This window comes from Pipistrellus hanaki (genome assembly GCF_964339955.1).
Source record: "Pipistrellus hanaki genome assembly, chromosome: 4".
NCBI classification, from domain to species: domain Eukaryota; kingdom Metazoa; phylum Chordata; class Mammalia; order Chiroptera; family Vespertilionidae; genus Pipistrellus; species Pipistrellus hanaki.
The window spans coordinates 47683210-47701258 of NC_140506.1; the positions used below are offsets into that span (position 1 = coordinate 47683210).

General features: G+C 36.7%; 1 protein-coding gene and 1 long non-coding RNA gene across 29 annotated transcripts in view; one reads left to right on the top strand and one right to left on the bottom strand.

Annotated features, from left to right (window-relative positions):
- LOC311622019 overlaps positions 1 to 18049 on the top strand; it is a 1104806-nt gene that overhangs the window by 709393 nt on the left and 377364 nt on the right. The window lies entirely within an intron of this gene.
- MCTP1 (multiple C2 and transmembrane domain containing 1) overlaps positions 1 to 18049 on the bottom strand; it is a gene marked incomplete at its 3' end in the record, with an annotated part of 425829 nt that overhangs the window by 123830 nt on the left and 283950 nt on the right. Inside the window, exon 19 of one of the 28 annotated variants that reach the window (XM_084882654.1) lies at positions 9476 to 9600. The exons of the other annotated variants lie outside the window; for them this stretch is intronic. Within the exon in view, the coding sequence (XP_084738780.1) occupies positions 9595 to 9600 (6 nt within the window). Of the gene's footprint in view, positions 1 to 9475; positions 9601 to 18049 lie in introns of those variants that run through there. 28 annotated transcript variants of the gene reach the window in all.

Sequence of the window (18049 nt, forward strand, 5' to 3'; positions counted from 1 at the left end):
AGTGATTTTCTGATTTCACAGTCTGGGGCTTTGTCTTTGGAATAGATTTAAAGGACCCACCTGATCGCTCATGGTTCTGTTCTAAAGCAGCAACCTTAGTTTCTTATGTAAACTTGAGCTGATAAAATTTGAAACTTCCTATTTATAACATCTTAAAAAAGAAGATAAGCAAGATAATTATTGGATTCTGCTCTGTGGTTTAAAAATCAAGCACTTAAAATTATGGGGTCATTTGCATCTCAGGAAGCAAAGAGATTTTGATTGGGAATAGGCTCTACTGTGCCAACCTGAGAGTGTTTTCCCCTTTAAAACAAATCTCCTTGTTGAAAATCTGACTTTTAATCTTTTTCCAGGAAGATTCTATGGTTTGACATAAGGGAAAATGTGTCACGGTGTCCCTGGAGGAGTAGCTGAGCATGGTGGCTCAGAACAAAGACAGGAGCTAGTCTGCTCCGGTACATGATCCACTACTTAGCACCTCTGTGTCCCTGAGTAAATTGCTTCACTTCCCTGTCCCACAGCCTCTTCATCTGTATGGAAAGTAACAACAACAGAGGTCACTAACCACCTCATGAGATTATGAGAGTTAAATGAGTTACTATCTATAAAGTCCTTAGGACAACGCCTGGCACATTAGGTAAACACACTTTAAATGTGTGATAAATTAGGCAAGGGAGTTGAGCTTGCTCGTTAATTTTCTTTAAGGCTTTTCTCTCCAGTCAGAGGGATAAGAAAAGTCAATATCTGAAATGTGCAGTCCTCAGTTTCGAGGGTGGAAATTGGGACACTGGTTAATTGAGAAGTCATCTCTTAGAGTAGAACAAGTCTCAATAAGGGACCCCTTGCCCTAGCTGGCTTAGCTCAGTAGATAGAGTCCCAGGTTCGATTCTGGTGGGGGGCACATGCCTGGGTTTCAGGCTTGATCCCAAGTAGGGGACATGCAGGAGTCAGCCAATCGATGATTCTCTCTTATCATTGATGGTTCTATCTCTGCCTCCCTTCCACTCTAAAATCAAAAAAGATATATAAAAAAACAAGGGCCCCCAAGTCAGTTGACTCTTCATGCACAAGTAAGGTCAAGTATTAATCTGTATATTTAACATTACTTTCTGCTTGCAAGGAGTCAGTCAGGTAGCCAGACATTCTGAGGCATAGCTCTTGTACAGGATTTTTGGCAATAATATTTAAACATTCCTTTATATACCACTATTTGATTTAAGGCTGTGATTGGTTAACTGGGTCAACTGCAACACAGGGCCCTTCCTTTTTTTTGGAAATACACCTGTTTCTGGGATTTGATTTGGCTCCTAATTCCAACAGACCTCCAAGTTCTCTGAAACAAAATCAACCTAAAATTATACACTTATCTAGAGTTACACTTAGGCCATATGGTTTAAGTTGTCCAAATGTCACAGAAGCAGCAGCAGCAGCCATCATCATACTTTACACTCACCCAGCATCTTCCCTGCCAGAATATTACATGTTGTAAAAGTTTCATTAAGACAGAGGTGTCAACCCTAATTTCAAAAGGACAGTTACTTAACTGCTGTGTTTTGGTTAGCTGCTTCACATAGAATTGCTCCGTAAAAGTTTCTCCAAGTCCATAACAGTGTCATGATGATATTGTTATAACTGACAGTCTAAACTGTAAACTCCTATATGATATGGAAGGGAGATGGGAGGCATGTCGGACCAAGACCATTTTCTTGGTTCTCAGAGAAGACTCAATTAAATTATTAGACATATTGGATCAGAGTCAGAACAATGACTGGTAAGTCATTTATAGAAACTTGTGTAAAATACATTGGAAAAGTCTGGGCAGTGAATACATCTAAGGGCATCACCTTAAGTCCTTACCCATCTTACTTTAAAAATTTCTAATCAGATTACCAGACCTGCTTCTAAGCATCCAGCATAATGCCAGATAGGAGGTGCTCAATAAATAAATGTTGAGGGGACAAATAAATGCATAATTAACCTGCTGCAATTGTAACAACCAGAGAGTTTTACCATATATATTTGGAGCAGATGTGATGAATTTTAAGTAGAGTAAAGGTGATGCCCTTAGATGTATTTCCTGGACAGGAAAATGAGGGCAGGTTTTGTAAGGGTAAGGGCAGGTGTGGACTAGTTGGACTAAAGGGATCCTGAGAATTGTTAATGTTACATTCCCTAAGTAGTATAGTGTAACCCAAAACAAAAGTGTGATTTAAGATAAAATCCCTTCAGTGTTTTTCCTAGAATTAGTTCTATGGTATTGAATTTCTCTGGAATTATCTAGGCAGTAATACTGTGGAGATCTATGCTTGCCTGCTGATCAACCAACTAACCAATCAGCCAACTAACCAATCAAGTCATGTGCTCCTTTCATGAATACTCTCAGATGCCATCCCTATAGTCAGCAAACACACAGTGAAATACAAGAGGTCAAAATTCAATCTTTTGAAACAAAACCCAGATTGTACCCAGTATTGGTACTTGGCTATCAACTCCATATTGAAGTCATCACAGCTGAATATCCAGAAAGTTTTATAAGCAACTCTAGCAATGCCTTTGGACAAATACCCCTTTATTCTCAGAATCTACTTTACCTGCTAACCCAGAATAGGAGGACATTAAGACAATATATAGTATTTTCCTTGTAATCAAATTTTCACATTGAAATACTAAAAAAAACCACCACCACCACCAACAACAACAACAACAACAAAAGCAACTCCAGGATTTACACAGCAGTTTGTTGAAGGTAAGCCAAAATACGACTAAGCAAGATAGAAGACTTTTTATAATTGGCAGTAATTTAAAAAAAAAGAAATGAAAATATTTCAGAATAGAATGGCTAATTCATATTTATTTCAAAGTATTATAAGATCATTTAAAAAATGTCTTGCTTACAATGGTCTCTCTCAGACAGGCCCAGTGAAGGCCTCTTTGGTTTGGGTGTCCACCTTGCACTATGGATGGGTATTTGGAAAAAACTGAGATACGAACCCAAACAATGGATTTAAAGCCTGGCTCTAGTACTTTCTAACTCTATGATCTCAGACAAATTTCTCTTTCAGAGCTTTGATTTCCTCTTCCATGAAAAGCTACAATAACAGCATTTTCCTTAAGAGATGATTATAAGGATCACATGATGACACCTGCACACTGCCAGGCATATAATACATGCTCAATAAATATTCATTCTCCTTAATTGAAAGGAATTAATTCACACATCAAATTCTAGGACTTCCTATACCCTAGATGCATTATTTAATTATGTCCTCTGGTAATAATTAGAGATCTAGAATAATGACCTCAGGCTAAGCACTAGAAATATGGCTGCATCTGACCACCGCCAGGGACACAAAACCAAGTCTTTTGAATAAACCTGGAATCACTGAAAATGAATCGCATATGCTACAACTGGCTTGGGTTCAAAGTGACACCCACCTTGAACTCAAATAATGTAGCTAAGAAAAACCCCCCTTTCCTCAACTCTCAGGGGGATTCTCGGAGCCATCCAAGTAAGTCTGATAGTGGGAAAAGCAAAAGCAAAACAAACAAACAATGAGAATTGTGTCTCATTTAAGAATGCAAATGGTCTGAATAGGAAAACAGAATATTAAGAAGCCTAGGATAGAGAGGAACAGATGACAAATCACATCCTCTTTTCTCCTTTCTTATTCCTGATTTGCAACACTAGGGGCCTGGGAAGGTGAGTGTGAGAGAAAAGCTATGCTTGGATCTCCCAAGAGAAGAGTTTATAAAGTGAGAAGATATTTTAACCCTATTAGGGCTTGATGGGTTTTTAGTCTCTTGGGCTGCTGTAGATTTCATAAGGCTCTTATCCTTTTCCTGTAACTCATTTGTTTTCTCTTTATTTCTTATTTTGGGTTCAGAGAGAGAAGATACCTGGATTGATCAGGCCTTACTAGTTATGTGCTATTGAACAAATGATTTAAACTCACTGGACTTAGTTTCCATTTCTAAAATAGGAGTACTATCACAAGCATAAGTACTCCTATTAGAGGAAAATAATCTAATATTTGCAATATAATCTAGATAATAATACCTCTTAATTTCTAGAAAGGTAGTATTACCAATCAGAAAGATAGCTAGGTTTGTTTTGAAGTTGCATTTGAATATTAAACTGTTTTTTAAAATATATTTTATTGATTTGAGAGAGGAAGGGAGAAGGAGATAGAAACATCAATGATGAGAGAAAATCATTAATCAGATGCATCCTGAATGTCCCTCACTGGGGATTAAGCTGGCAACCCAGGTATGTGCCCTTACCAGGAATTGAACCATGAACTCCTGGTTCATCGGTCGACACTCAACCATCTGAACCACATCAGCAGGGCAAACAAGCTCTTTTTAATGAGCATCTGTGTTCATTTGAGGTGGCTTCCCTTCTCTCTTTTTTTTGGGGGGGGGAGGGGGAGGGGAGGAGAGGATAAGTTGTTCATGGAAAGTAGCACCTTAGGTTTGGCCACTTCAGATAAAATGTCCAAGTACTTGGCACACTGTTAGTGCTCAGTATGAGAAGCGCCTTTGACACTGGAGTGCTACAGGAGACAGAAAAGCGAAGCATTAAGCTGGCTCTCTAGCATGCATCCTAAGCTTAAGAGGGTGGGTCCTTCCCTGGTGCCTCCAGGATGCCAGCCACGTTCATTAGGGAATGAAGATAGAGATTCAAGGACACATCCCTGGGGTTGACATTTTGACCTAAAAATAAAAACAATGGCATTGCAAAGGAAGCACTTCAGAGACTGGCAAAATGTAAGAGGCCCACATCTATGGTCAATCACAAAGATTGGCATTTAGATTGGAAAAGCTCTAAGGATACAACATTTTTTCTATTAAAACAGCTGAAAAACAAAACTGATTTTCTGTGCTGTTGCTACTCCTCATTTCACAGTGGCCCAACTCCCACCCCAAATGCTGTGGAACTGCACTCGGAATAGATCTGTTTACCAGTCCTTCCACCCTATCTGTTTCTCAGCAGCTGATTAGTCTCCCTGGGATGTAGACACATCTGATCAAGAGCTGCTCGACTCTTTCCCGTCCTCACACACGCATCCCAACATCCACATTACTTGTAATAAATGTGCTTATATGTACATATATAAACACGTTTGTATGTATATATGTTCCCAACGCCGTAGTCAAAGACACATTCCAAATGGATGTATACATGCACTCATATACATATAGGAATCCAACGGGATCCCCAGGGGGGGACGCGGAACACATTGTTAAAATGTCTGTCATCCGTGTAAGAGAAACAGAAATGAGTCGGGCATTAAATTTGCATACAGCCCCGAGCACAGAGGTTCCTGTATGCGCACCGTTCTCCTGTTCTTGATGATGGGCATATCTGACAGAAAGATTCTGTCAGGATTAGCTCAAGAAAAACACCCCCAAGGAGATAATTTGAAGTCATACTGAGACTTTGCCTCAGTACATGAAAATAAACACGAAACCCTCAGCACTCTCCGCACATGGAGAAGTTCCCGCCGCACACCGGGGGATAATCTACGGGCGCTAATTAACACACAGTCGTACCCAGCGCTGTTAGAAGTGGTTGCCACTTAGGACTGATTTAGTTGCTGCAGCGCTTAAAAAGAGACTTGAGAAGGTTTTTGTGTAAATGTGGGAGGAAAGACGAGGAAATAAAAGTGTAAAAACAGCTGCAAAACTAAAAGGTGCGAAGGTCCCCCTCCCATCCCTGAAGACATTAGAGAAAGTTATTGAGAAACCATTAGTATTCCGGTAAAGAAAGCTTTTTTCCTTGACTTTATGTTTCCTTCCACATCAAAATACGTCCTCCCTCCCCCCACGCAGAGTCTGTAGGTTGTGGCTAAGAAAAAGGGCATGTTTTACTGCATAACCAAACAAACTCTTCATTAACTGCTAACATATGGATTGTGTCATCTAAAAAAAAAAACAGCAATCTTCTCTCTCCATGTCTACTTCTCCCTTTATTTTATCTTCCTGATTTATGTAGATTTTCAGCGAAGTTATTAATTAGTACTGTCTTGGGGAAAATGATCAAGGAATAAGGGGCCACAAACAATTCCTTCTTATTAAACTTTGTGATACGATCAGGACAGAACACATCTAACTACTTAAAATGTTCTTCCTCAAAGTGAATGTCATGGATGCTATCTTATGAATAAACAATGTCCTTAATAATAATGATAGTGAAATATTACAACTGAGTAAAGAGAGAGGCTTTTGCAACTTGCTTTTTATTACTGAAACATGGAAATAATGTAGAAAAAAAAAAGCATTAGTGTAAACCCCATTAAGTCAGACTTTGTGAAAATTTAGAGAGTTGCCATTGATTTCTTGCCCTGATAAAAGGGTTTACTAAAGAAAATTATAACGACATAAAAAGGATTTCAGAGGAGAGAATGTTTACTTCGGATATGAGAATCCACTTTTTATTTTAGCTGTATCATTCGTATCCAAAATAGCTAGAAATCTTTCTTGATTCAGGGTAATTCTATTTGGCTATATTTTGCTTTCCATTAAGTCGAGACACGGTTTATTAAGAATAAAACCTCCATGAAAAATATTCTACTAAATATATTTTTCCATCAGGTTAGACTAGGCTTGCAAAAAACAAACAAACAAAACAAACACACACACACAAAACAAAAAAAACCACCCCCACACACAACTCAACAAAATGCATTGACATTGAGTATCTGTTATGTACAAAGCCCTCTACCACAACCTGAGTAGAATAGAAAAATAAATACAATCTTTTCCCCAATTCTTTATAAGCTCAAACCCAGGAGAGAAGACAGACACATTTGCAAAGAATTAGGGAACAGCAAACAAGTTCATCTTGAGAACCAACTCCAAATGACTGGCGGTTCCCTAATCGGTTTGGCTCAGTGGATAGAGGGTCAGCCTGCAGACTGAGTGGTCCCAAGTTTGAGTCTGGTCAAGGGCATGTACCTTGGTTGAGGGCACATCCCCATAGGGGGTGTGCAGGAGGCAGCTGTTGATGTTTCTCTCCCATCGATGTTTCTCACTATCTATCCCTCTTCCTTCCTCTCTGTAAACAATCAATAAAATATATTAAATAACTGGCAGTGGTAATTTGGAGTGTTTTGTTGAGATTGATACCTGCATGTGCACAAGCACACGTGCTGGGATTAATTTATAATGTCTGCCAAGAGAAAGGGCATCAGAAGTGGGAGAACGTAGACAATGTCACTGCTAACTCTGGCCTAGAAAATAGAATTTAAGGATGAAACTATACGTAAGAAGTAAGTTTAGAGTGGTTTCTGAGGTTTTCTTTTCAGCATCTTTTTTTTAAACCAACAAATGATTTGGGGGCCATTAATTGTGCTTCCTTCTATGAATTATAAACTGGTTTATATAAAACTAAAAGTATAAAATAAATGTTCAATACTAAATCTGAAGACACAAAACTTTGCAAGTGTCATGTAAGTGCAAGTGAGAGATTGCTTTGAACTGGACACACTAATGGAGAAGAATTTGTGGGTTCTGAGAGTTTTCCTTGTGGGACCAGCATATCTGAGTGAGGAAACCTTATTAAGTAGAGAGAAAGGTTGTTGTTTTGGCAAAAATAAAGATTTTTTTTTTCTTTTTTGCCATGTCTCCAAATGTTAAAAAAGATGAGCTGGAAGCAGCTGCTCAATCTACTCTAAATAGAACAAATACCAAGTACCAAAAAGGACTATGAAAGATCACCCTCTTCCTATATTTCGCCTCAATCTGCTTCTTGGACGTTACCCTATTAACACTGTCATCAAGAGACACAGAACCAACAAAGCATTCGTTCTTTGTGTTTAAAAGGAGTTGGAGAGACAAGAACAATTTTTAAATATTTTAAGAAATGTGTGGACATTTTTTATTTCATTAATTGTCGTCTACAGCTACTCTCATCTGCTCCAAAAGCACTAAAACCCTAAGGATGCCACTTCAAGAGGCTGCTTTCCCTTCTGGTCTAAGGCACAGAGAGGCACCGGGGGAGGAAGATGGACTGAGGGGTGGCTGGGTGTCAGTGTCTGTGAAATCCTGGCAGCTCCCCAAACGCTAGGCGTTAAGAACATTTTTCCGAACCTCCTTCAGTCACAAGTTTTACTTTGTACTGATGTTAAAAAAAAAAAAAAAAAAAAGGGTCTTTACCGTCTTTCTCCTCCAGCAATTTCTGGTTTCTTTCTTTGGCCTTTTGCAACTCTGCCTCCTTTCCTCTCTGGGTTAAGTTCTCCCTTTTCCAATGTGTTATATATCCTTTCTCGAAGGAACCCAGCTGGGTTTCCTATCCTGATTTCGCATTAGAATAACCTGAGGGTGGTTAGATTTTACTAATCATACCTGAGCCCTATCCACGACCAGTTATATCAGAGTCACTGAAGGACAGAAACGTGTGTGTGTGTGTGTGTGAGTGTGTGTGCGTGTGTGTGTGTGTGTGTGTTTTCTTCTAATGCATCCTTGGTGATTCTAATGAGCGTCCAGGTGAGTGGACGATAGGAAACCAGTGGTTCTCCAAGTGTTGTCCCTGCACTATTACCAGCATCACCTGCAAACCGGTTAAAATTGCAATTGCCTGAGCCTCACCTCTACCCTACCACTTCAGAAACCTTGGGACTGGGGCCTAGATTTCTGTGTTTTTAAGAGCCTTCCTGTTGATTCTAAAATATGCTAAAGTTTGATAAACTATGTGCTAGGTTGACATTTTTTTTGTCTAAGTTAAGACCTTTTCTAAGCTTTTATTTAAGGTGTGGTCCTCAACCAGAAGCACCAGGGTCACCTAAAAGATCTACCTTTGGTCTATTGAGGTTTTCAATCTGGATTTGAGCACGACCCCCAGGTGATGTGCATGAAGATCACAGGCTGAGTAGCACTGTTTTAAGAACTTACCCAAAGTTCCATGCACTGCCAAGGAGTTGGCTGTTAAACAGTCTTATTAATAAATGTAATAATTAGTCATTTCTTAAAATGGAACCCACTTATTCTTGAGCTATTATAAGAGAAACAAGGTTATTTTTCCAGTATGGTGACAGGTCTAAGTCTTTTTCTATATTTCTGTTTCTCTTTTGAGAAAATGAAGAAGGAATAGGTCAACATTCCTGATGTTTTCCTTAGTTCTGAGATGTGTCCATTTTATTACCCTGGAAATAGGATCTCCTGGGTTTGACAAAGAACACAGAGGTTGCTTTGGTCTGTGTCCTCTCCTATACATGGGAAGGGATCTCTGGGGATAAAACAAAAATCCGTACCGGCTGCATGAGGAGACAGCAGTGTGTGCATGTGTATGTATATTGGGGTAAGTTAGAAAGAGAGAGGGAAATGTCATCCCCACTCAGTCAAGTTCATCACCCGGTAAGGTCATGCCCTGGTGTGAGGATGCCCCAGACTTCTCTGTAACAGAGGGGGCCCTGTTGTTCTTGTGATTATTCTAAAGCTATGAGAACCAGTGTGATGTCAAAAGATCACAAACCCACCTGCTCAAGCACCTGTTTTTCCACTCTTCTATTTTCATCTGCAGCTTCAGCCTCATTTAGCTCAGATAAGAACTGATCCCTTGAAACTGCAGGTCCTTCACATGTTTGGCATCCTAGCCTAAGCCTGGATTTGGGAGGGGTGGAGAGTAGGTGGAGAGAAGGACTGTCGGATGATCTACATTGTTAGAAAAACATTTTCAGGATTAAAAAGAGCACACTAAAAAATAATGTTTGAACACTATGCCTGAATCTGATGAAAACCAACATGTAAATCAACTACATCTAATAAATGTCATTGGCTCTTATAATCAGAAAGTCTTGGGAAAATAAAGGATTCAAAAATCAAATGCGCAACATTAAGAAATGAACAAGCCTGCCTACCATAGTAAAGTTATTTTTCTCATCCCAGTTTGAAACTTCTTAGTCACTCAAGTTACTTCTTTTCTGAGCGTCTCCCCTACCCCCAGCCCTAGGGGTTACCCATGAGAAAATGACTTCTCTATCTAACCACTTAACATGTGAATATTTGCAGCGAACCAGCTGCAGCTCTAATAACCATTGATCCATGGAATCAAAGGCTGCTCCTCAGAAACAATACGCTCTTCTTGTTCCTGAAACTGCACTCTGTAACCTCTGAAAGTATAATAAAGAGTGGGCATGACAGGTCCAAAATGCAAGCACAGCCACAAGGTTCTTATGATTGAGTTAATTTCAAACTTTAGAAAAGTAAGTAGTTGATGTTTTATCAGCAAAGTTGATAGCTGATGATATACAATTTTTAGGACTGTGGGGCAATTTTTTGCAAAATAAGATGTATTATGCTACCAATTTGGTCAATAGCTGAAACTTGAAATTGACATAGTGGTGACAATCCACGGTTAGTTCCTCTCCCATTTAAATATGATATTCTATATTAAGAAATACAACAATTCAGAAACAATTTGTTTAAAGGATCCCTGCAATAAACCAAGCTCCGTTCTCTAAAATTCAGTAAGTTCCTAGGTAGCAAAGAAATATACATAGAGATGAAGGTTTATAATTTTTTGAGCTCCACAAAAATAACATGGAATTAGACATTCATATGTATAAAATATTAACCTGAAAGTAAAATACATTGATAAGATTTCCATGTAATTAAACTCTGTTTCCATCCTCAGTAAGATGTGACTTTAATAAAAAATAAATAAATGTCTGCACGGTCAGGTCCTAACCAATTTTGAATCCCAATACAGAAGAGAGCCTGGACACTTCGTAAGCACTTAGCTAATGAGAGGAAGGAGCAAATGAAAGAAGACCGAAAGTGGACAAATAGCTCTGATAACAAAGAGAACTATCTTTCTAAAAGAAATCAAAGTTATACTTTTTAATATTTTTAATCTTTCAAGTTTACAAACATCATGTCCTATTTTCAACTCATTAATTAGAAATAAAGGTACATTTTGGTATGTGCTCTGCAATTGTTTGAATTAATATATTTATTAGTTCTTAAAAAATGTCTGATAAGTAAGGAAATGATCCTCTTTGCATTATAACTATATATATATATATATATATATATATATATATATATATATATATATATAGTTATACACACACACACACACACACACACACACACACATATACATATACACACAATGGCACTTTATAGTATTTGTTTAAAAGTAACAGACCACAATAATAACGTTCATTTGTTGGGCTTTTAGCTATTCATAATAATAAGGAAAAAAAAGAAATAAGATTAAAGAGGTTTAACTGGTGAAGGCTCTGAAATGTTAACAGCAATTGCCACATTGCACAGAAGAGTCCCTGACTTCAGAAGCTCTTTTTCATCATCTTTGCTACATACGTACTAAAATATTATTCTATATTTTTAGAAGACTAATGGGTTTCTCTGTATATGAAGGGATGCATGAGAAACAAGACATTGTGTTTCAGACAAGAGGCCTTATGATTTTCAAAATTCCAGGTTATGTACCCAGACATTTGGCTGTCTCCCACCTACATGGGGTCACAATGCAAAGTAAGCTCACCTCTGAGCAAAATCGTGAACTTCAAGGCCAAACAACTGCATAAATATTCTGTAGGCCACAGACCATCATCAAAGTCTGGAATTTATGCAAATAACACTGCTTACATTTAACAGATCTAATGGTGTAAGCTTTCTAGCCTAAATGAGTAAATGGAGAGCTTTTTATGGTGCAAGATTGCTACCTACAGGCCGAACTGCAGAATGACATACAATGTAATTGGGGTGGCGAGGAGAAAGAGGTAAACATTTTTTTTACAATGGCACATAAGTTATTTGCTGACAAGGTGATAAGACCAGGAGCATGTAAGATTGCATAATAAATACTGGGATAAATGTTGACAGTTTTTTTTTTTTTAACTATAGTCCAGTTTTAGAGTTTTCTATTATTCCCCACTCTTTTCTTTTAGGTCATTTATCTTCTGAAAAATGTAAATTGCTTTTCCAGTAGGAAAAAAGTTCTCTTTCAATGATATATTCTAATAGCTCCGAATGTCCACTGACTAAATATAGATCCTATGTAGAATCTAAGTGGATGGTTTTGTTTGTTAGTAGTACAGTGATCAATCACAAAATTTGGAATTAGTTTCCATGGTCCCCCCAACAAATCTTATCAGGAGGTGGTGATGACATGAGGGAACTATTTATACTACATATTCCCTGATCTTATATAGTTTTTTAAATTCATTTGTTCTTAATAACTATCTACTTTCAATATTTAGAGTAATTTAAAGATTATGTATATTTTAAACTATACTACTTATTTAAGAAAATATCCAATACTGTAATAATGAAGTCAGATAATAGTTCATATTACAATAAAGGAATCTAACTTTTATTTGCCAAAAATATATAAATATTCTGAATTTTCAGTAATTTATATAGCTTTAATTCTAAAATACAAAGAATGATTTTTAAAATGTAGATCTTGGAAATGACATTATTAGAATGCATTTTCCCTTCAACTATAAAGAAATTTCGACTCTAAGAAGAGTAGATTTCAAAACAGAATAATATATTATGGTTAAAACACATCAACAATCTGTCACACCATATGTACAAATAAATTTATTCCACTATTACTGCACATGCTATAAATGAGGCCAATGAAACATCTGAAAAGGTAGGACAAATTCTTTCTCATACTGTTTTAGATGCTAAGTATCATTGTCACCATTTTCTAAGTTATTCATAAAGAAAAGTTACCATTCTTTAATACTATCATTTTTATAGTTCAAACATTCTGCTTGCCCATCTGATAAGATGTTCTACACATCCTTAATTTTAAACACAATTTAGGACATATTCAGGTTGAATAAGGAAAGAACACTATTCTTTATAAGTGGATTTTGGTTTTAAATAGTAAAGTTTTACTTACAACATATCTTTAAATAAATATCTAGATGTTATAATTTTAGGTAAAATTCCATTAAAGTGCTCAAATACAAAATAAGCAATGAAAAGTCATCGTATTAGGAATATATTTGTTAGTATATTCTGATTTATAGCAACTATATATGGTTCAGCATTTTCCCCCAATTAAAGTATGAATTTTAAGCAATTATGTGATGTAATAAATGAGTGTTATAGAATCTATAACTTTAAAAGTGGGAGTGGTGAAGGCATTAAACTACAGGGGTCTCCCCCCTACTCTTAGTCTCCTGAAAAGCAAAATTTTTATATATGATGTTTAATTTTATATAATCATAATGCAATTATGTAGTGATTAAATGCTCTTAATTTTATTTTAATTAAATAGATGATCTTTTTATTAAAAACAGTTTTCTATAATTAAATTGTTCAGGGAAAATTTTAATAAAGATCAAAGATGGACCATATAATTTCTAAAAGCAGTTAATAGTAAATTTTCTGTGAAATTAAATATTTAATTCATTTAACAATATTTTTATCTTACATAGGTCTCAGTAAATTGTCAGCTGATTTATACTTTGTCAGTCAGTATAATTGTGAAGAGAATTAGTGAAAATGTTCAGGATGTGTGAGAGAATTATTACTTAAGAGTAAAAAAAAGTTTTTAATATTGCCCTCTTAGACAAAATAGACTATAAAGGCTTTATTATTATTTACCTGGGGCAAATAAATTCCTATGTAGTTCTAATTCTACTATAACATAATTATAAACCATAATAAAGGTTTTCCTATTTGCATTTAGGAAGGTTTGAGGAACAAAATATAAAACTGAGTAATAAAAATCGTATTATGGTTGGTAGATACTTATCCTAAAGCTATCACAATCACCTACAATTATTGAGCATAAGATACAGTGTCATTATTTTTTGGCACAATTGTAATGCTCATAGCAAGATAGCCTACTGTATTTATATATTGTTTTAATGTGGATTATGTATTGTGAAAATTGCCCATATATACAATATAACATTTTTTTTTTCTTGGTTGAAAAACTATTTGACATTTTTTTTCCTATTTGTATTTTTCATTGTCCTCATGTTAGACATGAATGAATTCTAAAATTAAATTCACATTATCATTATGAATGCTAAGCCCATCAGGTCTCTTGCTAGAAAAGGATGTTACTTTTATCTTTGTTACATTCTCTGAAAAACTTACTGGTAACATACTTTCAGAAAATGCCAGCCAATAAACTACGCTAAAATAATTTTCTTTATAAAAGCACAGTGATCTTTGGCATCATTCACTATTTCCAAAGCCATAAAAGAACAGATAACAAATATAAGACTCACAAATTATCAATTATGAAAAATAATCTGGTTCAGAAAGCTGCACTAATGTAAAAAGATGGATTACTTGTCACAAACCAATAAAGGCTATTGTTTGTGAATCCAATATTTGCTTTTATCATTTATGTTGACCAACTTAAAATGATTTTAAAACTACATTACTTTTTGAAAAAAACATTGCTATAAAGATGAACACAGGTATTGGGGGGAGAAGAAACCAGATGTATAATCTGTCATCCTTGAAACAATTTATATTGTTACATTGAATCCAGCCTACAAATCTAAGTCGCAAAGACCTGGTCAGCAAGGATAGATGTCTGAGAAAGGATCTACCTTGTTCCAGACAATGGACAGCAGCAGGAATGTTAGTATGACTTTGTACCATTCCCTTTTTTGTTGTTGTTAATCCTCAGCTGAGAATATTTTTCTATCAATTTCTAGAGAGAGTGGAAGGGAGAGGGAAAGACAGAGAAACATTGATGTGCAAGACACATTGATTGGTTGCCTCCTGCACACACCCTGACAAGGGCCCTGCAACTGAGGTACATGCCCTTGACTGGAATAGAACCTATGACCCTTCATTCCACAGGCCTACGCTCTATCCACTGAGCCAAACCAGCCAGGGCTGTACCATTTCTTTTGATGTGCCAGCCTAATGGCTGGAAATTTGCAGCTATCATGCTTCATTATGCAGGGAAACTTAAACCCTATATTTTTAAAAGCTAAGTGTGCTTTGTTTCACTTCTTACGTGGGTAACTGCATTTGTTTATTTTGTATTACATAGAGAAAAGCACAATGAAGCTATCAACCTCAGAAAGCCTTAATGGACAATTATCTTCCATACTGTTTCAAAGAAAGCAGAGGTACAAGTCTCACCAACCAAGAAGAGCATTGGTGTGAGGGACTGGGTTTATTTTTATGCTCTCTGTGCTTTCTGATATCCCAATTACAACCTTTTTGCACCTGCCTGTGAAGAAAGATTAGCACGGCAAGGAAAATCAGAACTACTTTGTCTATAAGGCCAGTGATAAGATGTGCTCATGTTATCTAGGGGTGGATAACAGATTTTATCACCTGATGATACAGGTCACAGGTGAATTTCAGTGACATCAAATATGGCACACACAGGCCAAGGGTAGCAGAGACCATAATGCATACAATGGGGAGTAATCCCAGGAAAATGAGGTGGTCAGGTGGGTATCTAGTGGGGAAACTGCAGAATAGTGAAAGGAGGGATTGATTTAGGAGTTGAAAGGTGGTCACAATCTAAAGACATTATTGACAATGGCCTTTACCATTTCACACTTCTTTTCTCTTCTTACTCAATGAAGAAACACTAGAAATCCTTTAATAAACAGAAAAAGAGAAAGCCCAAGAGCCTAGTTATCTATGCCAAAAACATAGGAAGAAAATTTTAAATATTAAACCCTGGTTCAACCTCTACTAGCTTGTTTGGAGTGGGGGTCATACATTTTAGTGAAATAGGGCTCATGAAAGTTCCTGGATATATCCGTACTTGGACTCTAAAAAGAAGTGGAAATGAGGTAGGGGAAGAACATAATGGAGTAACTATTCAATTATGGCAACTGCTAGCTAATGAAGACCTATTACAACTACAAAATTTTAATTAGAAAATGTGCTAATAGATTGTTGGATATCAGAACAAGCACATGGCTAAGATGTTTGATTACCTAGTCTGGTCCCCTGTCCGTGATCAACTACAAAACTGTAAAAATGAGTGTTTCTATGACAACTACGGAGCTTGCTAAGGAGTGGTGACCAACTCAAGGGATGAGTTTCTCCAAATAATACAATATATGACCCATTAGTCCCCATTCTGTGTGGCCTGGAAGCTCATTAGGTGAGGTTTACATTTGTCTCTTACTCAAAACATTCATCTTGCTCTTAGCCTAGGCAAAGAATATTATTTTTAAAAATATATATTATTGATTTTTTACAGATAGGAAGAGAGAGGGATAGAGAGTTAGAAACATCGATGAGAGAGAATCATTGAACAGCTGCCTCTTGCACACCCCCTACTGGGGATGTGCCCGCAACCAAGGTACATGCCCTTGAACTCGGGGCCTTTCAGTCCGCAGGCCGATGCTCTATCCACTGAGCCAAACCGGTTTCAGCTTGGACTAAGAATATTATATACGATTTATTTTATTTTAATTTGAAAAGGTTCATAAACCTATGAATGTAATCTTCTTGTATAAGGGAAACAAACCAACATACTCTAACCAGCTCCAAGTCTAACATTCAACCTCATGAAGAGTGATTATAATGATTTCTGAAGATTCTGGACAGGGCCAGTCTCAAAGTCAAAGACAACCTGTAGAGTAACTTTCAGGAGTTGGCTGTTTCATCACCCACAATGTTAGACAAAAACTTTCTTTCCCAATGTCATTCTAAACTAAAATTCAAAACAGGTGCTTGATGCTAAGGCTGTAACCAAAATATTCCCCCTTATAACCTGCAACTCCGATAAGACTTCCCTCGGAAATATAATGGTTACATAGTCCTTGTACGGCTTTAACAAACCCCTATTTTCTTCTTTCTGCACCATACAATGTGCAGTCTATTTGCACCCATTCAGGACTAAATTACAGATAAAGTTACAGCAAATTTGTTTTCTCAAAAAAGCAGTCAGCCCTAATATCCCTTGAGTAATAAAAGCCTTGTCTTTCATTCAGAACTAGAACTGGCATAATTTTCTCCAAGAAACAAACTCTACTTCCTGTGACAATGGGCCTGTTCTTAAAATTCTGAATGGGATACAGCTCAATTTGCAGGTGTTCAGGTATAAAGGTAAAAGGGCATTTGACCCCCCAACTGGCAATTGTTGCTGTGGTAGGTAACTCCAGTCTCCTCGTTATATCATTCTATTAGATAAGCTGCCAGAGTTTTCAGCTCTGAATTACAGAGGTAAGCTCAAGTGAATCAATAATTTATACAGATATATCTCATTCATTCTGATAGTATAAAGATACATGCTAACAGCCTGCTGCAGCCACGGAACAAAGCCAGAAAGACATTATTTAAAAAGAAAGAGAGAAAAAAGAAACCCATTTATCTATGTGAGCAAAACCATTACGTAATAATGACCTAATGGCTTATTAATTTTATTTTTGGACTGTTTTAAAGAATAACCCATGATGAGATAAATAAGCCCTGTATGAATCTCAATGAGGTTGCTTTGCTGAGTGTTAAGCTAACATTTAAAACTTTCAGATTCAGTTTCAACAAGGATGGTCTCTTACATAGCAAGGTGATACAGATCATTTGGGGGGGTGGAAATGCATGCACCTAAGAACTTTACATTAATTAGCTTACTAAATCACTCAAATATTTTATTATTGAATTTCAGCACAAAATTACCTTCTAAAAGATGAGAATCAAATACATTTAGGAACTGTACACTAAGAGTATTGTTAATATAGCCTTATGCTTTTAATCATTACCTGGGGAAAATTACACAGTTGTGTTTTTTTCCCCCCCAGTAATACTCTGACACTTTTATTAACTCATAATCCCTGTGCTAACAGTGGTGCATTAAACAAGTTATAATTAAGAGGGCAGCAAATATTAAAAATGCCTACTTTAAAATTCTTCAATCACGTTAAAGTGGATCCTCCAACACAGGAGTTCCTCCAAAGGAACACACACCAGAACCAGGGTGGTTACCAGGTAAATTAATAACAGCCTGGGTGGCTGAAATAACGTTTCCCGTAAGTTCCCACTGTCTGGTGCTTAAGGACAAAAGGGATTCGCGATTTAAAAACATGATAAAAATGTTTCCTAGCAGCTTTAATTATAAGCA